Source organism: Nothobranchius furzeri, chromosome 8, assembly GCF_043380555.1.
Source record: "Nothobranchius furzeri strain GRZ-AD chromosome 8, NfurGRZ-RIMD1, whole genome shotgun sequence".
Taxonomy (NCBI): domain Eukaryota; kingdom Metazoa; phylum Chordata; class Actinopteri; order Cyprinodontiformes; family Nothobranchiidae; genus Nothobranchius; species Nothobranchius furzeri.
The window spans coordinates 46,623,028-46,649,333 of NC_091748.1; the positions used below are offsets into that span (position 1 = coordinate 46,623,028).

At 44.0% G+C, this 26,306-nt stretch overlaps 3 protein-coding genes across 5 annotated transcripts in view; 1 reads left to right on the forward strand and 2 right to left on the reverse strand.

Annotated features, from left to right (window-relative positions):
• The window catches only part of prrc2c (proline-rich coiled-coil 2C), a 35,750-nt gene extending 16,233 nt beyond the window's left edge, over nucleotides 1-19,517 (reverse strand). Inside the window, exons 1-5 of the mRNA XM_015976992.3 lie at nucleotides 19,016-19,517; nucleotides 9,702-9,871; nucleotides 7,161-7,335; nucleotides 1,665-1,771; nucleotides 1,049-1,174 (exon numbers count right to left, since the gene is read on the reverse strand). Of these exons, the coding sequence (XP_015832478.3) occupies nucleotides 1,049-1,174; nucleotides 1,665-1,771; nucleotides 7,161-7,335; nucleotides 9,702-9,816 (523 nt within the window). The 5' untranslated portion in view covers nucleotides 9,817-9,871; nucleotides 19,016-19,517. The remainder of the gene's footprint in view (nucleotides 1-1,048; nucleotides 1,175-1,664; nucleotides 1,772-7,160; nucleotides 7,336-9,701; nucleotides 9,872-19,015) is intronic.
• On the forward strand, nucleotides 10,654-17,182 carry LOC129157117 (E3 SUMO-protein ligase ZBED1-like). The gene is made up of 5 exons (XM_070553864.1): nucleotides 10,654-10,695; nucleotides 10,947-11,060; nucleotides 15,034-15,132; nucleotides 15,175-15,910; nucleotides 16,182-17,182. Exons 1-5 carry the CDS (start codon nucleotides 10,654-10,656, stop codon nucleotides 17,180-17,182), a joined length of 1,992 nt encoding a protein of 663 aa, XP_070409965.1.
• Nucleotides 19,518-22,811: 3,294 nt separating the features above from the next.
• Nucleotides 22,812-26,306, reverse strand: part of LOC107397097 (flavin-containing monooxygenase 5) — a 49,470-nt gene continuing 45,975 nt past the window's right edge. For 2 of the 3 annotated variants that reach the window (XM_015976993.3, XM_070554065.1), the window contains 6 exons: nucleotides 25,851-25,993; nucleotides 25,498-25,694; nucleotides 24,332-24,479; nucleotides 24,037-24,244; nucleotides 23,891-23,963; nucleotides 22,812-23,794 (listed from right to left, as the gene is read on the reverse strand). In XM_015976993.3, coding sequence (XP_015832479.3) covers nucleotides 23,368-23,794; nucleotides 23,891-23,963; nucleotides 24,037-24,244; nucleotides 24,332-24,479; nucleotides 25,498-25,694; nucleotides 25,851-25,993 — 1,196 coding nt within the window. In that variant the 3' untranslated portion in view covers nucleotides 22,812-23,367. The remainder of the gene's footprint in view (nucleotides 23,795-23,890; nucleotides 23,964-24,036; nucleotides 24,245-24,331; nucleotides 24,480-25,497; nucleotides 25,695-25,850; nucleotides 25,994-26,306) is intronic. The other variant, XM_070554064.1, reaches the window with a different exon arrangement.

Sequence of the window (26,306 nt, forward strand, 5' to 3'; positions counted from 1 at the left end):
AGTAACAGGGTTTTTCCTGACTCAAATTGAGGCAGAGGTGGTACCATCCTGACCATGCGCCAGCACATGTATAATCTGTGAATTCAACTGCCTCACCCTTTTAAAGGCAAAATATTATAAAAGGCTCAATAATATGCATTAGATTGGTGTTTAGTTCCGCTTTTTCCCATCTGATATTTATAGTAAAAAATATTTGACCTACATTTCAGTAACATTTTAGGTTTGTATTGCGGTGTTCCGTTATGCCTTGCCCCCCAAAATGCCTTGAAATGGCCCTGGGTGTGCGACTGAGTTTTCAAGGTGATCTGAATTGTATCAGCTGTATAAATATTACATGTGCATAACTTATTGTTTTATACAGGTAAAAACGTGTAGTGGAGATACTCTACCTACATTTTACTTTCAAGCTTTGTTTTCTTGTTTTTATTTAACTATTTTCCTGTACAGTCTGTCTCTCATCTTCGTGCATCTCCTCCAAACTCTAGAAAAACTCCTGCCTGGATTCTTACTTTTTCACCTCAGATAATTTTGAATTACGCAGAACAAAGGGATCTCCTCACTGCAAAGTGGAGTGCGCGTTTCGATGCTGCATCAGTGAGGCAAAATCACCACAGCACACGATGAGCGGAGCACGTCAGGATTGATTAAAAGACAGAGTACCAGAGGATTTAAACAGATATGAACGATCATGTATTAATAATAAGGTTTTTGTCGCGCCACCTTGAGAATGTATCATGCGCCGGACGCAGCGGGCGCACCAACGATCAGAGCTCTGCGTCCTCTCCGCTCAACATAATCCCGCTACGCTGAGAGTCCATAAATATTGTGATATAGGAAGAAACTGAATCTTTCTTTGGATAATTTGATCCCTGCTCCTGGATGAAAAACCGGACATTTAAGCCACTTTTCTGCTGTGGTAAAGAACTCATGGAAAGTGCAGTAATTAAGAGATTCCAGGACACTGTCCAAGTCCTATTTTCCTCAGCTAGTCCCAAAACCTTTATTTTCTAATAGCATTTTAATTTTCTGTTTAGGAATGCAGACTTACTTTGAGGTCTAAGACTAGGGCCTGGTCCATAGGGCTCTTCATCTTGGACATCACCTTTCTCTACCTCACCAGCTGCTTGCAGGCTAGGAAACTCCTGGTGGAACTGGCTGCTCACTCGTGGAGCTCCTGGACAATCCAAATACATCGTTTTAAATCATTTAGATCAAAAGGTTGACTGTACTACTGCCTCTAACAAAGTAGCATTAAAAGAGTAATCCTCAATGAATATATGTTAGCACCACCACTCCAACATCAGCTGAACTCAAATGTTCTGGAGCCAAAGCAGAACACAACGACTTAGAGAAAAGAATAACACAATCACTGGCTCCATGAAGGGTCAATAAAGTAGTTTGTTTCCACTTTCTCCCCCCAGTGTAATTAGATATCTCAATTGTATTTAAAAGGTGTATCAAAAAGGTGTAAAATATTTACAATAGTGAAAGGGTGGGAGGACAACAAAAAGTCAACCAATATTCCTCAACTATTGTGAACAAACTAAACTAGTTCAGTTGTAAATGTGTGCTCTCATTTTGGCCTGAGAAGTAGACTTTGTTTCCCCATGCTTGGATTAAGAAAAAACAACAAGACTTTTTGTGCAATTAGTAATCATACTTACCATCTAGCTGTGTTTGCTTGCTGTTAGCCCATGAGCGGCTGCCTCCAGTAGAAAGCTCTTGTGACTGTGCTGCTGGTTTGTTTTGGGGTGGTGGGGTTTCTTGTTGCCTGTGACACAAACATTGTAGTGTTAATCAAACAAATGGCCTGTATTTGTATAGTGCCTTCTTAGGCTTCTACAAACGTATGTTAACAAAACAAAACAAAAACTTCTTATAGATTGTCAGTTTATCTCAGGGTTTCCCTTACATAGGCGTAGCTGTGGCAGGCTGAAATCCCACCGCCACGCCTACAAGATCCCAAGTTTTTTTTTTTGCGCCGTTTCCCGAAGAAGCAGCGGGAACTACTATGTTGTCGCTTGTGATCACAGCCGGCGAGCAGCAAGGAGGAGCAGGCAGGGCAAGGTGAAGTTACAGCATACGTTACTGAGTTTAAAATTAGAAAGGTAGCAGTGGATATAATGCCTTTTGGTTTACATGTTTCAATAGCGTTAAGATAAATGAGTGTTGACGATTTTGACAGGGTTTCCTCCCCCCACCAGGCTAAGCATCACTTATTCATGTAAAATTTATTTTCTTTTTCATGTCTGACTCAGATAACTCCTCCTTGAACCGTCACCTTATCGTGGTGGAGGAGTTTGAGTGCCCTAATGATCCTAGGAGCTATGTTGTCTGGGGCACTTAGTGCCCCTGGTAGGGTCTCCCATGACAAACTGGTCTTAGGTGAAGGGTGAGACAAAGAACGGTTCGAAGGATCTTTCATGGCGGTTAAAACGAAGAGTCGGAGTACCCGGCCCGGAGGGTTACCGGGGTCCCACCCTGGAGCCAGGCCTGGGGTTGGGGCCCGTGAGCGAGCGCCTGGTGGCCGGGCTTTCGCCCATGGGGCCCGGCCCGGCCCGAACCGGATATATGGGCTCGTCCAACTGTGGACCCACCACCCGCAGGAGGAACATGAAGGGTCCGGTGCAATGCGAATCGGGTGGCAGACCAAGGCGGGAGCCTTGGCGGTCCAATCCCCGGACAAGAAAACTAGTTTTTGGGACATGGAACGTCACCTCGCTGGCGGGGAAGGAGCCGGAGCTTGTGGCAGAGGTTGAGCGGTACCGGCTAGATATAGTCGGACTCACCTCGACACATTGCATTGGCTCTGGAACCCGAGACCTGGAGAGGGGTTGGACACTCTACTTTGCTGGAGTTGCTCCGGGTGAGAGGCGGAGGGCTGGGGTTGGCTTTTTGTTAGCCCCGAGACTCTCTGCCTGTGTGTTGGGGTTTACCCCGGGGGACAAGAGGGTAGCTTCCTTGCGCCTTCGGGTCGGGGAACGGGTCCTGACTGTTGTTTGTGCTTATGGGCCAAATATCAGTTCAGAGTACCCACCCTTTTTGGAGTCCCTGGGACGAGTGCTAGATAGTGCTCCATCAGGGGACTCCATTGTCCTGCTGGGGGACTTCAATGCTCACGTGGGCAATGACAGCTTGACCTGGAGGGGTGTGATTGGGAGGAACGGCCCACCTAATCAGAACTCGAGCGGTGTTTTGTTATTGGACTTCTGTGCAAGCCGCAGTTTGGCCATAACGAACACCATGTTCGAACATAAGGATGCCCACCGGTACATTTGGTACCAGGGCAGCCTAGGTCACAGGTCGATGATAGATTTTGTAGTCGTATCATCTGACCTGCGGCCGTATGTTTTGGACACCCGAGTGAAGAGAGGGGCGGAGCTGTCAACTGATCACCACCTGGTGGTGAGTTGGATCAGATGGCAAGGGAACATGCCGCGTAGACCTGGCAGACCCAAACGCATAGTGAGGGTCTGCTGGGAACGCCTGGCAGAAGAACCTGTCAAGACGGTCTTCAACTCCCACCTCCGGCAGAGCTTTGACCACGTCCCGAGAGCAGTGGGGGACATTGAGTCCGAGTGGGCCTTGTTCCACTCTGCGATTGTCGAGGCGGCTGTTGCTAGCTGTGGTCGTAAGGTGGCCGGTGCCAGTCGTGGTGGCAACCCCCGTACCCGCTGGTGGACACCAGAGGTTCAGGGAGCCGTCAGGCTGAAGAAGGAGGCCTACAGGGCGTGGCTGGTCTGTGGGTCTCCGGAGGCAGCAGACAGGTGCCGGATAGCCAAGCGGGGTGCAGCAGTGGCAGTTGCCGAGGCAAAATCTCTGGCGTGGGAGGAGTTTGGTGAGGTCATGGAGAAAGACTATCGATCGGCTCCAAAGAGGTTCTGGCAAACTGTCCGGCGCCTCAGGAGAGGAAGGAAGCAACTCGCTCACACTGTTTACAGTGGGGATGGGGAGCTGCTGACGTCAACTGAGGCTATAGACGGACGGTGGAAGGAATACTTTGAGGAGCTCCTCAATCCCACCAATGCGCATTCCGAGGAGGAACCAGAGCTGGGAGGCCTGGGGATGGACTGTCCGATCTCGGGGGCAGAAGTTGCTGAGGTAGTCAAACAACTACACAGCGGCGGAGCCCCGGGGGCGGATGAGGTTCGTCCTGGGTATCTCAAGGCTATGGATGTTGTAGGGCTGTCATGGTTGACACGTCTCTACAACATTGCGTGGTCATCGGGGGCAGTTCCTAGGGAGTGGCAGACCGGGGTGGTGGTCCCCATCTTTAAGAAGGGTGACCTGAGGGTGTGTTCTAACTATAGGGGGATCACACTCCTCAGCCTCCCTGGAAAGGTCTACTCCAAGGTACTGGAGAGGAGGGTCCGATTGATAGTTGAATCTCAGATAGAGGAGGAGCAATGTGGTTTTCGTCCTGGCCGTGGAACTGTGGACCAGCTCTATACCCTTGCAAGGGTGATGGAGGGGGCATGGGAGTTTGCCCAACCAATCCACATGTGCTTTGTGGATTTGGAGAAGGCTTATGACCGTGTCCCCAGGGGCACCCTGTGGGGGACGCTCCAGGAGTATGGGGTGGGTGGCTTTCTGTTAAGGGCCATTCAGTCCCTTTACCAGAGGAGCGCGAGTTTGGTCCGCATAGCCGGTAGTAAGTCGGACCTGTTCCCATTGAGGGTTGGACTCCGCCAGGGCTGCCCTTTGTCACCGGTTCTGTTCATCACTTTTATGGACAGAATTTCTAGACGCAGCCGTGGTGTGGAGTGTGTCGAGTTTGGTGGCAGGAGAATCTCATCTCTGCTTTTTGCGGATGATGTGGTCCTCCTAGCTTCATCCAGCTCTGACCTTCAGCTCTTGCTGGGTAGGTTCGCGGCCGAATGTGAAGCGGCTGGGATGAGGATCAGCACCTCCAAATCGGAGACCATGGTTCTCGACCGGAAAAGGGTGGCTTGCCACCTCCGGGTCGGGGGAGAGGTCCTACCTCAAGTGGAGGAGTTCAAGTATCTCGGGGTCTTGTTCACGAGTGAGGGTAGGAGGGATCGGGAGATCGACAGGCGGATTGGTTCGGCGTCTGCAGTGATGCGGACGCTGAGCCGATCTGTCGTGGGGAAGAGGGAGCTGAGCCAGAAAGCCAGGCTCTCGATTTACCGGTCGATCTACGTCCCAATCCTCACCTATGGTCATGAGCTTTGGGTAATGACCGAAAGAACGAGATCGCGGATACAAGCGGCCGAAATGAGTTTCCTCCGTAGGGTGGCCGGGCTCAGCCTTAGAGATAGGGTGAGGAGCTCGGACATTCGGGAGGGACTCGGAGTAGAACCGCTGCTCCTCCGGATCGAAAGGAGCCAGTTGAGGTGGTTTGGGCATCTGGTCAGGATGCCTCCAGGACGCCTCCCCGGGGAGGTGTTTCGGGCATGTCCTGCCGGCAGAAGGCCCCCGGGTCGACCCAGGACACGTTGGAGAGGTTACATCTCCAATCTGGTCCAGGAACGCCTTGGGGTCCTGCCGGAGGAGCTGGTGGACAAGGCCAGGGAGAGGACGGCCTGGAGCTCCCTAGTTGGGATGCTGCCCCCGCGACCCGGACCCGGATAAGCGGAGGAAGACGAAGACTGACTTTAACCGCATCTAATACTGTATTACGATGTGAGCGCAACAGCGACAACTTAAGATCGATGTGTGAGCAGCCTGAGAGGTCGGGTGTTTTCATCTGAACCCTTAAAACCTCCAGCAGGCTACGTTGCACTATTGACGTTAGCGCGCGGCACTAACATCTAACCCCGGCTTTCCACGGGAGCCGTCAGCAGCACGTTACTGCAGCAGCACGTCATAGCTGCTGATAGGAACCGCTGTGGTCAACAGAACCTTTTCCACCGGAGCAGTCAGCAGCGCGAGTCGGTTACGTCTCAGGAGCAGCATGTCGCGGCCTTTACGCGCCGGTTCTATTTTCTACGCACGACGCCTCTGAAACGGGTCAAGTTCGACATTTTTGGGGAAGGAAAGACAGGAAATCGGACGCGGAAATGGAGAGAATCTATCGAGATTTTCAGAATAAAGAACATACTGCCTTCCGGTTGCTTTACTTTTAAAAAAGGTTACTAACTGTGCGTCCCCGTGAAAAGTTATCACCTAGCTAGCGGTCTCCTTTGTTTTTCAGGTAGCGATTATAAAACGGACAGAACATAAAACACAAACATTTTGGAGCCATGTTGTAGTTTTCTCCTGCTTGTTGTGTTTACTGACGAAGTCACTCGTGTGACTTCCTGCTCTGTCGGTGACAGCTGCTCCCCTGCTGCTTCGCGTCTCGTGGGAAGGGCCAAGCAGCAGCTTACGCGATCAAGACGTGCCGCTGCAGTAACGTGCTGCTGACGGCTCCCGTGGAAACCCGGGGTTAGCGACGTGACATGTCTCGGAGAAAGCGTAAAAACACGTTGGACGCTACTTCTGAAGCGGGAAAATAACACTTCTTAAGCAGAGCACGACTTCGCCTTGGGTCGTCCACGGCCGAGCCGGACTGAGCTCGAAAACACTGACCCAGCACAGCCACTGGGTCGTTGGAGCTGCCCCGTGACTGCCTGATGGAAAACCAGTGGGTTTCATCAGAATCGTAGTTTCTTGTTTTTGCTGGGGACCCCCTGTATTTTACCGCTCCCTCCTGCAGTCTTCCCCTATTAACATTTAAAATGATTCTGTAAATTCCCTGTATCAATAGAAAAAATCTCTGCCTCTGCCAGCTGCAGTAAATGTAGTTTCCAAATAATAAATAAGAGGTGCATTCGTCCGTGTATCTCCTTTGATCCACATTAGTGATATTCTCAGCACCAGAACAGTGAAGCAAAGAAACAGATTCCTGAGTTTGTTAGTAGTTTTATTTATTAGGTGCATCTGACCTGTTCTATTTTTCTCTGAGATGAGATCAAATCAGTGCTTCTATGGGTTGTCTCCTCTCTGCACTAGAAAATTATACTTTAGAGACGTCATAATTTCTCCACAAGCCCCCCTCCTTTCCCTCCACACACACACACACACACAGCTGGAAAAATTCCTAGGGGAAACACTGCAACTACAGGGTTAAGCAGCTCATTCATTTAAAGACAAAACTAAAAACAGAATGAAAGACTGTAGGATAAACAAACATGGAAGCATTTACTGTCATTATTTACCTCTCATCCCCTGCATCAGTTCGAGATGCCCAGCCACTACCATCTTTGGGGACGATGTTGACGTTGGGATCGTTTCCTTTGTTTTCTGCCTTTAAGCTGGGCAGGTTGGCTGGAGGGGGCATACGCCGGCTAACGGCAACTTTGCCCAAACTCTGGAGTCCATGTCTGGCAGCCACTGGAGACAACATTTACACACGTAAAGCAGAGTTCAATCACTCAGGCTCCATTTTTGGTCATTTGTCAAAATGTTTATCAAATTAAACAAAACTGCAGTAAAACTCCTTAGCATTAACGTTAATGGAACACTGATGGATTTGGCTTATATCAAACTAAACAAAAAATATTTTTGGTTCTCCATCATTACTTTAGTTTTTTTAAAATAAAACATACGGTAAAAATAAAACAACTACTGCCAATGGAAGCTAGATCTGAGAAATAATGACCAAACTGTCCAGAGAATTAAGTGATATTTGTGGACTTAAAACACAGACACTGAGTGCTCTCAACTCAGACCTATCACTGACGTAGTTTCTGAATGTTTTTGGAAGTAGTTTTTAGTTTTAGCCATTTTAGGGGGATATCTGTGTGTGCAGGTGACTATTACTGTGCATAATTATTAGGCAACTTAACAAAAAACAAATATACCCATTTCAATTATTTATTTTTACCAGTGAAACCAATATAGCATCTCCACATTCCCAAATATACATGTCTGACATTCAAAAACAATACAACAAATCAGCGACTAATATAGCCACCTTTCTTTGCAAGGACACTCAAAAGCCTGTCATCCATGGATTCTGTCAGTGTTTTGATCTGTTCACCATCAACATTGTGTGCAGCAGCAACCACAGCCTCCCAGACATTGTTCAGAGAGGTGCACTGTTTTCCCTCCTTGTAAATCTCACACGTGATGATGGACCACAGGTTCTCAATGGGGTTCAGATCAGGTGAACAAGGAGGCCATGTCATTAGTTTTTCTTCTTTTATACCCTCTCTTGCCAGCCACGCTGTGGGGTACTTGGACGCGTGTGATGGAGTATTGTCCTGCATGAAAATCATGTTTTTCTTGAAGGATGCAGACTTCTTCCTGTACCACTGCTTGAAGAAGGTGTCTTCCAGAAACTGGCAGTAGGACTGGGAGTTGAGCTTGACTCCATCCTCAACCCGAAAAGGCCCCACAAGCTCATCTTTGATGATAGCAGCCCAAACCAGTACTCCACCTCCACCTTGCTGGCGTCTGAGTCGGACTGGAGCTCTCTGCCCTTTACCAATCCAGCCACGGGCCCATCCATCTGGCCCATCAAGACTCACTCTCATTTCATCAGTCCATAAAACCTTAGAAAAATCAGTCTGGAGATATTTCTTGGCCCAGTCTTGATGTTTCAGCGTGTGTGTCTTGTTCAGTGGTGGTCGTCTTTCAGCCTTTCTTACCTTGGCCATGTCTCTGAGTATTGCACACCTTGTGCTTTTGGGCACTCCAGTGATGTTGCAGCTCTGAAATATGGCCAAACTGGTGGCAAGTGGCATCTTGGCAGCTGCACGCTTGACTTTTCTCAGTTCATGGGCAGTTATTTTGCGCCTTGGTTTGTCCACACACTTCTTGCGACCCTGTTGACTATTTTGAATGAAACGCTTGATTGTTCGATGATCACGCTTCAGAAGCTTTACAATTTTAAGACTGCTGCATCCCTCTGCAAGATATCTCACTATTTTTGACTTTTCTGAGCCTGTCAAGTCCTTCTTTTGACCCATTTTGCCAAAGTAAAGGAAGTTGCCTAATAATTATGCACACCTGATATAGGGTGTTGATGTCATTAGACCACACCCCTTCTCATTACAGAGATGTACATCACCTAATATGCTTAATTGGTAGTAGGCTTTCGAGCCTATACAGCTTGGAGTAAGACAACATGCATGAAGAGGATGATGTGGACAAATTACTAATTTGCCTAATAATTCTGCACTCCCTGTATGTTCGTGCCTTGGAGAACATTTGTCTTTGTAACCATCAATGCATTGAGGGATTGTTTGGGCGCATGTTAAAGTTAGCGTGAGCATACATATGCTAAGCTAGGCTAATTGCTAAGTGCGATGCTAAGATGTGTGTAATAGGCATGTATTTTTTTCAGTTTCTGTATATTGTAGCTATGGTGACCAACCATTTATAAAGATCTTCTATTAGGAAAAGCAAGCCCTGGGTGAAGATTCTTGTGTTTGTTTTAGTGGTTTGCTAGCTGCTAGCAACACATAGCTACATGCTGTTAGGACAGTGGATTCTCACTACACAGGCCAAAATTTTTATTATTCACAGGTTATGCCAAATAAAAGGAAAACATCTCAAAAACAAAACTTCAGATCGGTTTTATTTTGACAATTTGAGAGAGGAGCTAAAGACGAAGAGTTTGATATGTATCTGGTATATAAAAGTAGAGTAGTTAAAGACGTAAAAACCGATACCAATAATTTCCGATATTACATTTCAATGCTAATATCAGTCAATAATATAGAACATCCCTTGTATTAACATTTGAGTCTTACCAGCAGTTTTCTGGGTTTCCAGAGATTTGCCCTTGTAGGTGTTGAAAAGGCTAAGGGTTGCATATTTTGTTTTGCCATCCTTTGCCTTGGTGCTCTGCCCTGACTTCTCTGACATTTCGCTGGAAACTCATCGAGTCTGGTCCTTTGGCCTCGCCCCAAGAACCAGCCTCCTGGAAAAAGAGGGGAGAAAAACAAGATCTGGGGTTATTCAATACTAGTAAATAGTAAAAGAAACCACTGCAGTCTGAAAAGTGTGTCATGTCTCGATAACACTTTAAATAATTTCACAGTAAGAGAATGTGCATTTCTATTTGAGGCATCATGAAAACAAACTGCTAACAAGTGAGATGAATGAAGTCAGATGGTGCTTTAGATGTTCTGGAGGCAACAATTTGTAGGGAAAACAAAATGAACACTATTAAGGACAGAGAGATGGACATACGGATGTCTAATGACAAAAAAGGTCAACTATTAACAGTGGTGTAACAGCGCCTGTGAAGTTGTTGTTGGTGTGTATACTGATGAGTGCAGGGAGCTGACAGCTCTTAGGAGCAGTGTGACTAAACCTGTGAACGTCTGAACACTAAAGCAGAAAATACACAGACTTAGAAGAATAGGATGTCCTGATCAGGTTTGTTGCCCTTGAGTCAGAGTCATTTGAATTTGAGAATCTGCCGATAGAGTCCCGATCCGATATTTGATACATAAAAAAAGAAGAAAACCAAGAAACAGATACAGAATGTTCCTCATTTAATAACCTTTAAATTAACATTTAACAATTCTGTTAACAAACAGAGCACTTATGTGAGATAGCTTGAACAATCAAGTAATAAATACCATAAATTCTTCACTTTTACACTTTATTGCAAATATAAAAAAGTCTAATATGAAAAAAAAATAGCACCTCAACTTAAAACATCTGGCAGGGGTCTATTTTGCCTCAGCCCTAAAAATGCCTCGACACATCCCTGGGCGTCGGAAACTTAGCTCAAAGGTTTCGGAGCATTAAAGACAAAAGAAAGGGCACGTAGATTGCAAACTCTGCAAAGTGAAACTCTTTTCATAGGAGCCCATCGGCGACGAAAATAAATATGAAACAACCTTTAAGGTGTGTGTGTGCGAGCAACGATATGGACACAAATAAAATCAACAGAATATAATGCATTTTATGATAAAATAAAAAGGCTGCTGACTGAACAATTAACTCGTTCACTGCCAATAAAGTCGTCATTTGCATTTTTTAAGTGTGTGGGCGTCAGAACGAGCCTCCGCACCCTGAGAACAAACTTCTCAGCTCTAAAGCCGATCTTCATCCGCATGTGTCACACATCACGTGATCAGGAAGCAGAAAATCCATGTGTTAGGAGATCGTTTCGGGCCGCTGCTGTAAAAAAAGTGAGGAGCGAACCGGAAAAGCTTCTGCCGATCACAATTGAACAACAGATTATGAAAGAATGGATAACGCTCGAAACGCACGGATTCTTCCTGATGTAAGAGGTGAGTTTCCGCTTTGTTTTGGCGTTGACATCATCCTAGCGTGCAATGTTGTGTGACTTAAAAAAAAACACAGTAAAAACGGTGAGAAACGCTGGCAGTGAATGAGTTAAGAAAATAACATTTTTTAGAGCATAATAAATTTTCTTTGTGTTGTGGCAAGGTGGCGAAACGAGGGCCCGGGAAAGATTCGATCCTCAGACTCCTGGGTGAGGGCCGTGTGCGCTAACCAATCAGCCAAAGGGATATCCCCGTAGCCAAGTAGCCAGGGCATAGATCAATTGGGATACAGTAACCCCCAAATTCCACTACCTCCGCTCCGCTCCGACACGAACGCCGGAGCAAAATCTGTCCCGTTGTAGTCAATCAGAGCAATTCCACTATTGCGGCCGTGCGGCGCAGTGCACCGCCCTCTGTTCCGGCAAAAATAGGATTGATTCTATTTTTGCCGGACGCCGGAGCACCTCCGCAGTAAATGGACAGAAATCACAACCGCCCAACAGGAAAAGGAGCAAGCACAACTTCCGTTTTTCAGAAATTGATAAAAAAAAAAGGCGTTTTTTGTTTCATATGCACAGGTTTAACTTTTAACAACTATCAATGGCGGCTGAAGTTTAAATGCACAAAAGTAAGCCATAAATACAGTTTCCACCATCAAAGTAGTCACACTTTGTTGATCCAAACACTGCTGATCTCTCTACACAAATGATGGGCAGATTAAACAGTTCATTTCGATGCTTCTCCCACACAACCGGTGTTTGGATCCAACTTCCGCGTTTATTGCTCGGACTGTATCGCAAGATCTCGAAAATCCCGCGCATGCTTGTTTGCCCACCTCAGGTCTCCGCACCAGAGCGGAGCCGTTGTAGAGCGGGTACCGGTAAAAATTGAGTTCGGAAGCGAGCGGCTGCGGAAGGCGGGGGCGGAGCGGAGGTAGTGGAATTTGGGGGTAACAGGACGCACACCCTGTCACAGTGTTCAATCATAACCTACTTTATTTGATATAACAGAATTATTAATTTGGTAAATAAACAAACATTAATATATATTTATCTTTACAATAAAGCAGACCCTCAGAGCTGTCAATGGTCTCTGACTGCTGACGTGTGGACCAGCCATGCTACAGAGGAGTACCTTGGTGTGTTTTCCATTTCCTGAGTTAAGGTTGGAAGATGAACCGCTTCAACCTTGCCATCATGCCTCTCGTAAACACAAGTCATTTTTGTGTACAATTTGTTTTAGGTGCTTACATTTGACTGTTGCATTTGTATTAACAGGTTACAAAGTTAATTAAAAGTTGTTTGATGATCAATCGTGGATGTCCACATCCAATTTACATGTTAGAGGCAGGAACATTAAAGCACAAACAAACCTAACGACAGCAGCACTTGGAAGGGGAACAGTATATTAGAAAAGCATGTATTAAATACATCCTCTCTAACTGTATTTTACTTTTTTGTAAGGTCAGCAGAAAAATAACTGGGGCTTAACACTGCAATATTTGATCAGAGATCCTAAAACTTATGCATTTAGGATGCAAAAACAAACAAAAAACAAAAAAACTGCTGAAAGAAAACAGGTAAATAACAGTTAAGATGCATATTCCAACCCAAAAGAGGAATCCTTGTTCTTTGTTTTATAACCAACAACTACATAGCTTGTTCAGAGCCAATAAAATCCTGATCAAAATTAACTAGCACGGATGTGCCCTTCACTCAGAGGGGGTCAATCAAGTCTGAGCACTTTTGGACTACTTCATCACAGTGCACAATGGCATCTCAGCTAGGGCTGGGCGATATGGCAAAAATAGAATATCATGATTTTTCCAATATTTTATCACGATTTCGATTTTATCACGATTTTTTATCCATGAATAGCATAACTTCAATTGCGTATTAAAGAAGAGAAACATTGAATAAATAAACATTTATTCATAATAGGGATAATCAACACAGTGCTAACACACTTATATTTTAAACTCACACCAGAGATGATAAAAGCCCTGAGAGAAACAATTACAAAAATCAGTTTTTCTCGTTTTTCAAGTAACTTAACATAAATTAAAATCGTAAACATATTTAAAGCGCAAACATGTCAATTGCAAACGTATTGTGCAAACATTAACTTGTTCAAAATACTATGTAGCTCCCAGTTGCTCATGTAGTGGATAGTTAAGCTCAAATAAGGCTCTGATGTGCGGCTGGACCAGAGATCGCTTGTGGTAGCAAAAAACTGCGCATTCTGAATATTTTCTGCAACAAGTCTCTAAATAAAGTAAAAATATTCCAGTGCAGATTGGAGACAACCCATAGAAGCACTGATTTGATCTCATTTCAGAGAAAAATAGAACAGGTTAGATGCACCTAATAAATAAAATTACTAACAAACTCAGGATTCCTTCTTTGCTTCACTGTTCTGGTGCTGAAAATATCACTAATGTGGATGAAAGGAGATAAACAGATAAATGCACCTCTTATTATTTGGAAACTACATTTACTGCAGCTGGCAGAGGCAGAGATTGTTTCTATTGATACACGGAGTTAACAGAATCATTTTAAATGTTAATCGGGGAAGACTGCAGGAGGGAGCTGTAAAATACAGGGGGTCCCAGCAAAAACAAGAAACTACGAGACTGATGAAACCCGCTGGTTTTCCATCAGGCAGTCACGGGGCAGCTCCAACGACCCAGTGACCGAGCTCAGTCCGGTACCGACACCGGCTCGGCAGAGGGTGGACGAGCCAAGGCGACGTTGTGCTCTGCTTAAGAAGCGGTGTTATTTTCCTGCTTCAGAAGAAGCGTCCAACGTGTTTTTACGCTTTCTCCGAGACATGTCACGTCACTAAGTTGTTAGCGCCGCGCGCTAAGGAAACCCTGCGTTCCTCTTCGGAACGAAAACCTCGTTGTCGCTCAGCCGCGGCCGAAGCCATGTTTGTTCACACACAGGTGAAAACAAGCGGGGCACTAATGCATTACTATGACTCACTCTGATTGGTTAAGGGTCAAACAAAGGCGTGTCATTCACCTGGGGTAAGTTCCATTTTCATTCAGAGGCAGAAATTCAACAGCAGAGCTGTGAATCGTGATAAAAAAGGTCTCTCAAAAATGACAGACTGTCAGATGTGTAGATCGTAAAACGGTCTAAAATCGTCATATCGCCCAGCCCTAATCTCAGCACTTTAATTTCAATGGGTCTTCACTAACATCTGGTAAGGACCTACTCACTTTTTGTTGACGTAAATTTATAAATGGAAAAACAAAATAAATTTCCTGTTTTCATCAAATAACGCCTTAACTATCTGGCCATTAAAGTTTATTTCATATTTTACTGATGCAATATGAAATATTGAATCCTGCATTCCTTTTGCCAATTACAGCAAAAATACAATTAAGGCCTAGTCCACACGTAGCCGGGTTTTTTAAAAAACGAATATGCGCCCCTCCAAAAACTTGCATCCACACCACCTCGTTTTAAAAAGAAACTTTCCACTCGTACCCAGATAAATACGTTGTTAAGGACATGCCAGACCTGTAGGCGGCAGTACTTCCCCCGTTCTTAACCTCGTCCTTCGTCTGTGGTCTTCCGCAAGGAGCAGTAATTCCGCTTGCAAAAACAAACAAGCAAAAACCGCTTGGACAATTGATAAAGCGAGCGCAGCTCTGAGGGCATCCATGCTGTCGGCTAGTGTAAACACAGGTCGTACACGTGATTAGGGCTGGGCAAAAAAATCGATTTAATCTATTTATCGATTTTGTAGTTTAAAACGATTTTTATTTTGCAAACTCGAATTTTTTGACACTAAAGTTTTTTTCGGACTTTTCCGCGTTTTGTTGCCGTAGCGCGATATGAGCCAGCCGCCGCCCGCCTCTGCCTACACAGTCAAAACAACATGGCAGCGGCAGCGTGTAGCAGAGAACTACTTCCAAAGAAAGGCACACGTAATTCCGTAATTTGGAACTGGTTTGGTTTTCATCCAGCAGACGAAGCCTTGCTGCAAAATATGCTTCAAAACTGTTGCTACTGGAAGCAGCAGTACAACAAATCTTTTTCAGCACCTGAGGAATAAACATCCCGAAGAATGGGAGAAGTGCAGCCGGCTCCGCAGCGACAGCGGCTCCTCTAGCACACCTGCTAAAAAGCAGACTACACTTCCTGAGAGCTTTACAAACTGTGTACCTTATGAAAAGAACGGAGCGCGATGGAAAGCGATTACAGAGGCGGTCACTTTTTATATTGCCACAGACATGCTGCCGATTTACTCTGTCGAAAAGCGAGGCTTTAATCACTTGCTGAAAGTATTGGATGCGAGGTACGTTGTCCCCAGTCGCAAGTATTTCGCCGATGTAGCGCTGCCTCACCTGTACAATACAACCCGGGAAAAGATCCGCAGTGAGCTGGAGGAGATGCAGTTCTACTCAGCCACAACAGACCTGTGGTCCAGCCGGACGATGCAGCCATATCTGAGTCTGACGGCTCACTACATCAACACTAGTTGGACTCTGCGCAGCATCTGCCTTCAGACAGCGTACTTCCCCGACAACCACACTGGTGAAATAATTGCCCATGGCTTAAAAGACGCTCTCAGCTCCTGGGGACTTTCGGAGGAACGACTCGTCTGCATGACAACTGATAGTGGCACCAACATCATAAAAGCTCTTAAGGACAACAACTGGCCCAGCCTGCAGTGTTTTGGCCACAGACTCCACAACGCTATAGGTAAGAGTTGGTGTAAAAATAAATAGGTGCACATACTTGTACATTGTAAAGCACTGTTTGCTTGTAATTTAATAGCCAGAATATGGTATATATTTCAACTGGTTTACACACAGACTGGGTTACATAAATAAACCTGACTTTTCCTTAATCTGCATTATGCATTAAACTGTGTTACAGCTATTAAAATTGTGATAAAAGTACAAAACAATTGTAATGCAGTTTAAGCTTGGCGTGACAAAAAATACACTTAATGTCTTCACATTTATTTCAGAGAATGGTGTGAAGGATCCAAGGATCGATCGGGCCATAGGGGTCTGCAAAAAAGCTGTATCTGCCTTCTCCTACAGCTGGAAAATAAGGCGAGACATGACAGAGGTGCAGGCTGAGCTTGGACTTCCCCAGCATCTTTTGATCTCAGAATCCCCAACTCGTTGGGGGTCTCGTCAAAAGATGATTGAGCGCTTTCTTGAGCAAGAGAAGGCAATAACTCGTGTCCTGGGTGCAGACAAGAAAACGCGTCATCTTGTTCCCACGTGGCAAGATTTGGAAGTATTGGAAGCTACCAACAAAGCAGTGAAACCTCTCCAGGACTTCACTGATGCGCTGTCAGGGGAGTCATATGTCAGTGTGTCATGCATCAAACCGGTGCTGCATTTGTTTAAAACAAGTCTCCTCCTGCCAGAGGAGGAAGATTTGGAGCTAACAAAAACAATCAAAGCTAACATCATGCGTTACCTTGAAAGTAAATACTGTGATTTGGAGAAAGAGGAACTTTTGGACATGGCCTCACTTTTAGACCCGAGGTTCCGTACAACCTACATTGATGCAAGCAAACTGGAAGTTGTCAAAAAAAGAGCGGTGTCTGAGATCTCTGCCCTCTGCAACTCTACCACAGAGGAAGCTGGTCCCTCAGCTGTTCAAGAGAACACCCCGCCAAAAAAGAAAATGACTCTTGGTGCCTTCTTTAAAAAATCTGCACCATCCACCACGCTACACCCACCATCTGAGAAAACAAAAATTGAGACTGAGCTTGCGACGTATTTACTTATTCCAGACATTGAGCCAGACACAGATCCTCTTGAATGGTGGAAGCTTCATCAGCCCAACTTTCCAAGGCTAAGCTTACTGGCTAAAAAATATATTTCTGTTCCAGCTACTAGTGCCCCCTCAGAGAGGGTATTTAGTGTGGGTGGAGGAATAGTTACCTGCAACCGGGCCTGCCTTAAGCCAGATGTTGTGGACAGGCTCATCTTTCTTGCAAAAAATGTTTAGAATGAGCATGCACAGTTTTTCAGAGATCTAACAAGCACATATTTTGTTGTTATAAACGTTTACAGATTTGTTCATTCTTTGAGCAGGCTATATGTCTGCCACAGGCTTGTTTCATTTTTGTATTCACACTATACAGAGATTTTTTATTTTTTTGGTAATTTTATATGTTACAAAATTTTTATTAATGTGTTTTCTTGAACAGAAAATTTAAGCTACTGTGAAGCTGTTGCACTTTTGTTTAAACCTGGGTTAAAGCTTGAAATTGTTGAATGACAGAGCCTCATTTACTTTTTGTTTTGGGATTCTACACATTTTAACTCTTGAGGACAATCATAGCAATAAAGTTGCACTTTTGACACTATATCTGATGTCTGCAGCCATTTTTTAAGTGCATTGGGGAAAAAAATCGAACCGAAACTCGAATTTTTCTTAAAAAATCGAAGATTTTTTTGGGGGGCAAAATCGCATTTTTTGTCGCGGAAAGTGACGTTGCGGACCTTAAAACTTCGGTTTTGTCTGTCCACACGCAGACACCCAAAACGGAGAAAACGCAGAAATTCACTTTGGCCGGAGTTTTCAAAAAGATCCGTTTTCGTGTGGAAAAAAACTCAGTTTTCGTGTGGATGACAGGCCAAAACGGGCAGATCCCCGGCTACGTGTGGACAGGGCCTAAGAGATGCACTTACTTCTTTTACAAATGTTAAGGAGGGAAGAAGAAGTGGAAACCCTCAATATGCAATTATGATTCACTTTTGGAACACAAGTCCACTTCTAGCCCTTCAGACTCAGGCTGACTCAGGGGATGAACACAATTATGTACCCTACATCTTTGTTTAGCGCAATACATGAAAATGACCCAACAGATTACAGTAAATTCACTGAATGACTGGTTTGAATCAGTGTTTAATGACAAATTAGAATAAATTTTGAATAGAATATTTGCAATAGACTTTGTCAGACATTTTATTGCATTTATCCATTCGTATTAATTGAAGTGGTGTACTAATGCCAGGCTACTAATAATAGAACGCAGTTTCATAAGCAAAGACAAAAAGTATGTGAACGTGTTTAGGTGTTGAAAATTAAACAAAAGCGGTCTTGATTATTTGCAAGGGAAGTTTAAATTAAAACCCAATAGCATGTGCTTTGTAAATCAATGTCCATCAAAGACACTTCCCTTTCCAGTCAACCATATGGGACCAGCGATGACTGGTCAGTCAATAAATCCTGCCCCGATCAATTTATACACAGCCTTCTGGATACCAGTCCCATGATGTTTGAGCAGAACACACGGAGGCAATTAATCTCCTAAATTAAGATGTTCATAAAACACAGTCTTATTCAACAGTCTAATCACCAAACTCGTTCGTGTGCACATCCACACAGACTGTGGTCATTTTGCATCATTTTCTGAAAAATCAAAGCGATACTCATAAATCACAGCAACTGATGAGTCTACAGGCCAATCCTCTATATGAATCAGGGTACTGATGGGTCGGTGGCTCACGCCGGCAGGAGAGTAGAGGCCCTCTTCGCCCGGAACTCAACTAAACCGGACTCAAATACCACGTTAGTTTGAACAAAGACCACACGGCAAAACGCCACCGCTTGAACATCCCCAGCTACACGGCTTCAGTCGTGCTATGTTAATGGTTGTGCTGCAGGAGGAGCAGGCCGTCCGTTTGCATTCGTTTAAAGTAGTTTCGTTTCTCACGAGTCGCCATCACGTTCACTTCCAGCCCTTCACCAGCTAACGTCGTGTGTGTGTGTGTGTGTGTGTGTAACAGCAACAAAGTGCCAGTAACCGGACAAAAACACACACAACAGACTCACCTGCCAGCGCCGGTGCCCTTCTTCGCGGTGGTGTGTAACCTCGCTTGAAGTCCGGTTTGTGTCTGGACTGAAGTGGACGTGTGTTTGTCTGGCCGGCGGATTACAAAAGCTGGCTAACCTGCTAACCCACTTCGGCTAACGTTGGGTAGCTTTTCTCGCTGGCTGCCAACAAACAGTTGTCCACGTGAACCCTGTCGGTATATTTTGCGTCTCTTCCAACGTTTTAAGCCGGAAGTTTGTCCTCGTCCTTTCGGTCCTCGCTAGAGGAGCCGGTTGTCCCGTGGCTCCGTAATCTCGTGCCAGACCGTTTTTAGTTGAGTGAGGCCCCGCTTGCGCCACGGCCTGTCGCACAATCAAAGATGGCTGCCGCTGGTTGCCAGATTTAACGTCTATCATCCCCCTTGAAAGCGTCATTATTTGTCGAGTATTTTCTCTTGACCAGCAAGAAATACTTATTTTGTGATATTTAAGAATCATTAAATAAGTTCAATTGTGAGAACATTTTTTTACTGTGTTTCCATGTCTTACAGAACTTTTCAGCTGAATTTGAAACAGAGCTACAAAAAAGGGGGAAAATAACTAAAAATAATCTAAAACAAAAATAATTATGATCTAAAAAGTTATTTTTTTGAAATTCCGATTTAATCCAACAGTAAAGTGAGGTAAGATCTTATAAAGACTATGTAGGCAGGAGGTTGGTTGATGCTTTCAATCAAAGACATACATTTTTTCCACAGTAGTTTTATATGTTTAAATTTGAAGATTATTTTAAAACAATTGTGGCATTTCAAATGGACATCAAAGCTGTGACAACTATATAAATAATGTCTGTTTGTGCGCAAAATAGTTTTAATCTATTGTTGTTTTTACTTGGTTATGAAACATGAAAACATTTATTACATTGCATTACTCCCATTATTAATTTTGATGTGATTTTCTCAGGGCAAATAATTAATTATTCTGCCCCCCCCCACCCCCCCACCCCCGCACACACACACACAATAATGATATTTTTTCTTCAGATATCAAGAGGACTTTGGGATACAGATGAATGGTTCTTGTGTGTTACATCCAGTATTGCTCTGAGATAATCTGTACCCCAAATCCATTGATCAATGATTTATTGATGTGATGTTTTCATTCTAAACCACTTACTAGCAGAGGTGTGACCATGTCACTGCTTCGCAAGTCACAAGTGAGTCACAAGTCTTTCCAGTCAAGTCTCAACTCAAGTCCAAGTCAAAGACAACCAAGTCCAAGTCGAGTCCAAGCCCTTAACTTTTAATTTTCAAGTCATAATCAAGTCATCTGTCCAACTTCAATTTAATGACAATGATAATAAATAAATCCCAGAAATAAAGCTTAAAGCGTCATTTATTTGCTCAAACGAGCAGGAAGTGCAACTGAAACTGATTATAAACAAAGTGCTGCCGCATTTAGCAGTACAATATCAAACCCAGAACGAAAAATGATTTATGATTTTTGTCCATGTCATGCCACTTTATGCTAAAATATCAAATGTGTTCAAGTCATCATCAAGTCAACAGATACAAGTCGATTCAAGTTACAAGTCATTGGCATTCAAGTCCGAGTCAAGTCGTAAGTCTTTACAGATTTTATCAACTCAAGTCAGAAGTCATTAAAATAGTGACTCTGACTCGAGTCCAAGTCATGTGACTCGAGTCCAAACCTCTGCTTACTAGCATGACTGCACTAATTTATAATCAAGACATAAGGTCAGTAAACTCACTCTCACTAAAAGTAGGGTCAGTTTTGTCGGTGTTGTTCTTTAATTTCATTGCTAGAAATATTTAAATTGAAAGGCCAACCAAATGTTAAGTTAAACATTCTTCAACAATCATGTGCATTTCTTAACACGCCTGTAGTACTGTTTTTACAGTTTTTTTCTAAACCTGGCAACCCGAAGCTGAGAAGTCACGCGTGGACGAGATGTTGTTCCGGGGTCTACCGGGAGTTCACAAGCGGCGCTGAGTTTGAAGTTTAGAGGAAATCCTTTCATTTTCTTCTGGAAGTCTCTTGTCTATGAGCTTTGGAGTCTTTCTGGTCTGAACTTACTACACTTAACAGGTAAAACACAGACCTCCTCGGCAGAGAAGAAACAGCTCAAACTGTTCACATTACTGTTTCGGTTCAGTTTATGGTCTGTTTTACTTTTGCAGAGGCTTATTGTTTCTGCCCTTTTGTTATCCAAGTCTACCTCCAAAAGGTATACTGTTTGTGAGGTCAAATGCAGAAGCTACACTGTAGCATATGCACATACGTGGGTCCCGATCTTTTCCTTGAGGACCTCATTTTTTGTATTCAAGACAAGCCAGGACGCCCAACACCAACTTTTACCCACAATCACACATTAAAATAATTAATTACAAATTTTAAACAGTCTCACAGGGTTATAACTGGGTGCGTTATTGAGACTTTATAAATCTCTTTTACAAATTTAAACTTGGTAACCTCCCAACCTCACCAGAGACAAATTGTCAGAGGGTTAGGGTTAGGAAGGGGACATTCCAGACCAGAGACCATTGTCGAACCCGTAACAGGAATTTTCCCTTCGTAACAAACTAAAAGTTTCCAAAATATGGGCGCACAACCTTTTGACCAGGAGCAGCAATTTTGAAGAATTTATTTTCAATTTATTTCGCTGCTCTCACACAGCTGCTGGGTGGGGGGTTTGCGCACAGAGTTTGAGGGCCACAAAGAGGGGGCCCGCGAGCTGCCTTTTGAGGACTACTGGCCTAATGGCTGCCTCTCATAAGAGGGCTGTTACAAAATCGCTACAAAAGCATAATGATTTTGCTGTGCCATTTGGTCTAGCCACAGTCCGTTGTAGCCTCAGCTGGTCTACCATTGCCCCAAATAGTTTCGTATTATGCCAATCACAGCTCTCTTTCGGTTTGGTGGGCAGGATGCATTGCTGGTGCCAGGTAGTGGCTTTGGGTCGACAAAGCTACGGGAAGATTCGGCCAAGCCTCGACTTAGCAAGCCCAACCATTTCCCCACCCGTGTCAATTCAGTCCACACCTACAGAGGATAGCTACCTTTTACACACCTTAGGCAACTGTAAAGCTCCTGGCAGGGTGATGCAACGGAGCGGAACAACTAAGATGGCAACGGCTCATTTGAAACAGCTTCAGCATCAACTTTGGATGATTTAGACTTGGGCTTTTCTTTGCTAGAAGTGCTTAAGTTCTTTATTTTAAAAAATAAATATTTGTGTATTTTTTGACGGTGTATGGTGGCCTGCTTCATTGACTGACATCCGTAGCAGTGAGTATGTCACGTTTGTTTGTTGAACAATAGCATGTGGAGATAGTTTGAAAGACAACCGTAGGTTCTGCCCCACGACTGAGCTCTGTCTATGGGTCGTGGCCAGACTAAAAGTTCACTTATATAGGATGGCCTGTCAGGCTAGTAAATGCGAAGTTTATAGCATGATTCTTCCAAAATCTTTTTGGCTCAGATTTGGTTAAAACTAACTGCAGGAAATATAATTTTATGTGATAAAACTGTACGAAACAATACTATATCAGTACTATTCCTTTCTACTTTTTTGTATGTCTGAGAGTTTGCCCCTGCAATATTTCATTGTTAACTCACTGCTTCATTTAAAAGCTACCAAACAGTGAAACTGGATCACAAACATCCCAAAGGCGTAAGAGTCTCATGACATATCAGATTGGAATCTCAAATCACATGCTTCTGGTATGATACACTGAGCCAGTGTCCAGTAAATGACTTTATCCAGAAAAACTTATTTAAAATTGCCACTAGAAGGTGGGATTGATTATTGTTTAATACTGCAGTACACACATATGCTTTATGCACCTCACACTAGAAAATATCTGCCACCAGGAGGTGCTGTTGGGCCTGTTTTTGATAAATTTCAACTTAGCCATCCATTTTTTTTAGCATAAAGAATGTAACACTATTGCAGTTTACCAGTTAGAGAGGTTTTTAGTGATTTAAGCACTGGAAGGCCCCTGAGCACCTCATATGTGTTCCACAGATAGTGATATACACAGAATTTGATCATGCCTACTAGAAATAGATGCATTTGAGTTTATCACTGACATCTGATTATAAACATACAAATCAAAAGAAATGCTAATGTGTGCAGAGACCAAGACTTTGATTGAAATTGTGTAAAATCAAACATTTCAGGGTCTAAAAGACAGAGTACACCCTATAAACATGCTCCATTCTGCTGCAAGATGTCTCATAAAGATAACTCTAAAGTAATTTGTTGCATTCATTTTGAAATATTCTGTGATAAAGAGCAGTTTGGTTTTCATATGTATCAGTTAATCTGTGCATACAGACAGAATTCATCACTAGGGAAATTTGCACCCTGAAGGCAGAAATGCTCTAATGTTGTCCAGCAAAGCGGTGGGATCCTGCAGGAAAGCTGGAAAGTTGTTCCTGTGGTGGTAGGCCCACAAGCCCACAGCTGCGGTGAACATGATCAGAGGCCACTTGGAAGCTTTCTTGGGTTTGGGCTCATCAGACAGCCTGGTCTGTAAGGGTTTAGCTACTCTCTCCCACTGGGTGAAGATGGCCTGGCGTGCTCCGGCCCACTTTCCTGGTCCTCTGAGGCGGTACTGGTATGGGGTGCTAGGACCCAGCAGCACTTTCAGTCCCAGCTGAGGGTCGGTCAGCAGCATCCTCATGATTCTGGGACGAACTCCCACTAACTCTGCAATCTGGTCCATGTAGTCAACATAGTCCACTTGGATGGTATGTCTCGGACTGGCGACGTATCTAATAGTGGGATTAAAGTTAAAAACATGTAGACAATTATCTGGTTACAAATGAAACTTGTATAGCAGGTAACCATAAAGGTGATTCATGGTGTACCTTTTAGCCATGGCTTCCTGCTTACACTTGATATCTCTGAGCATAGCAGCTGCTGGAGGAAGCTTTATGCAGCCTGGTGAAAAAAGACCCACTTTTGTTTAATTAGTAAACAATGAACTAGTCTATTAAAAAAAAGAAAGCCTTGCCTTTGAAGACCTGTGTGGCCCATCTAGCCTGAATCTCAGAAATGGGCATGATGGCGCCCAGTGGCTGCACCAGACCAATGATAGCCAGCGTGGGGTGGTCCAGTTCAGGAGGAAACACGTACTTGTACAGAGATGCTTTGTTCTCTGTCACTGAAACCACTCTAGAATCCAGGAATGGGTAGGAGAACTTGTAGCCAGTTGCAAACACCTACAGGATAAAAATAAAGCTGTTATCGTCTAAAAGAACAAGATCTGCAGAAAATCATCAACAATCAAAAAGGCAAATTAAACGTACCACCAGGTCAACATCTTCCACGATGCTTCCGTCCTCAAATTCCACGCTGGAGCCTAGAAATCGGCGAATGTTTGGTTTCACTTGAACAGTTCCAGATAGGATGCGGTTGGGAAGTTCGTCGTTCACAGTAGGATGTTGGCTGAAAAACCTGAGTTTCAAATGGATAAGGTATGTGCTCGAGCATTGCAAGACTGAATCTTATAGTTAACATTGAAATTCTGTTTCAATTAGCACATATTTTCTTTATGCTTTCCTTGATCTGTGATTAAAGGATCAACAGAACAGTTTATTTTTAATTAATCGGAATTGATTAATTCAGTTCTTTGAGCTTTTATATAGCATATGAAACTTTGTTGTGGCTCACAAGGATCCAGGAGCCCTGATAAAGGGCCAAACTCAACCCCAAAAATCAGGCCTGGCACTTGGCCAGGGCATGAGTATCGAATAAGCTGCATGCTGTTTGACATCACAGGGGCTCTACGACACTGCTTGAAGGTATAAACTCCCCCCCCCCCCCTCTCTCTCTCTCTGTGTGTGTGTGTGTGTGTGTGTGTGTGTGTGTGTGTGTGTGTGTGTGTGTGTGTGTGTGTGTGTGTGTGTGTGTGTGTGTGAGAGAGAGAGAGAGAGAGAGAAGGAACAAGCTGACTATTTTGTGGCTTTTGAAGCAGACATTTGCTTAATATTCTTTGATTCCACCTCAGCCTTCAAAGGCAGTAGCTTGGGCTAGCATTAGCATTAACAAGTGCCAGTGTTGGCAGTAGCTCAGCCTTGTGTTAACAACAGCACAAGGCTGTAACGTTCAGCGGTTAGCATTACCAACGTTTATATATTGCCGAAATTTTGGTTGATTGGGACAAGCAAATTAAAGAGGTGTGTCTTGCTTATGATGTGTTAAAGCAACTTTTTTCAGAAGGAACCATTTTCTCCTTGCATTTACAACATTAATAATTTACATGGGAAGGTCAGGTCAGAGACAGGACAGGCTTTTGGTATGCTACATTAAATACCCCAGGCTGCTTGTAATCAACAACGAAAATGTGGTTTTAAATTATACTGCCCCTTTAAGTCAGACTGTAAAGGAGTGGGAAACCGACTTTTTTCAGAGGAGACCTACTTTACCACACAATAAACTGTGTGTTTCAATAAAAACTACAAGAACACAGTACCTGTGCTTTGGCTTTAGATTGTACAGAGCATGGTTAAATCTGTGATCGAGCTGTCTCTCTGCCAGGGCACATAGGACACCAAATGGGAGGATGCTCTTAATCAACCTTGTTGCTCTGTTAAACAGCATATCAATGGGAATCCCATTTATTCCAACTCTGTTCACAATCCAGGCTCCCCTCCGAGTGCTCAGGTAAAGCTTCAAAAGAAACACAAATGCAGCATTTCACAGATTCTGCTGTAAAACAAATCACAGTAATGTATGATATTTGAAAAATGAAATGTTTTATTTAATATATTTAATACACAATCAATTCAGACACATAAGGGTGGTAATAAATGATCTTGGTCTAACCTGCTTGGTGACTCTGCTCAGTTCAACTGCGATGTCTCCTCCTGAGTTGCCTATTCCGATCACCACCACCTTCTTATTCCTCCACTCTTCAGGAGTTTTGTAGTCTCTGCTGTGAAAATACTTCCCCTTGAAAGTTTCAATACCTGAGGAAAAGAAGAGAAAAGGGATTTGTTTTCACATGGACTCCTTGCATCAGACTGAAACGGAATTAAATGATAAATGAAAAACGACCCGCACCTGTATAGTGCCTTTCACAGTCAGAGACTCCTAAGTGCTTTCTTTACACTACAGTGTATCATTCATCCATTCGCACACACATTCACACACTGATGGTGATGAGCTACATTGTAGCCACAGCTGTCCTGGGGCGCACTGACAGAGGCGAGGCTGCTGAGCACAGGCGCCACCAGTCCCTCTGATCACCACCAGCTGGCAAGGGTTAAGACATGTCTTGCC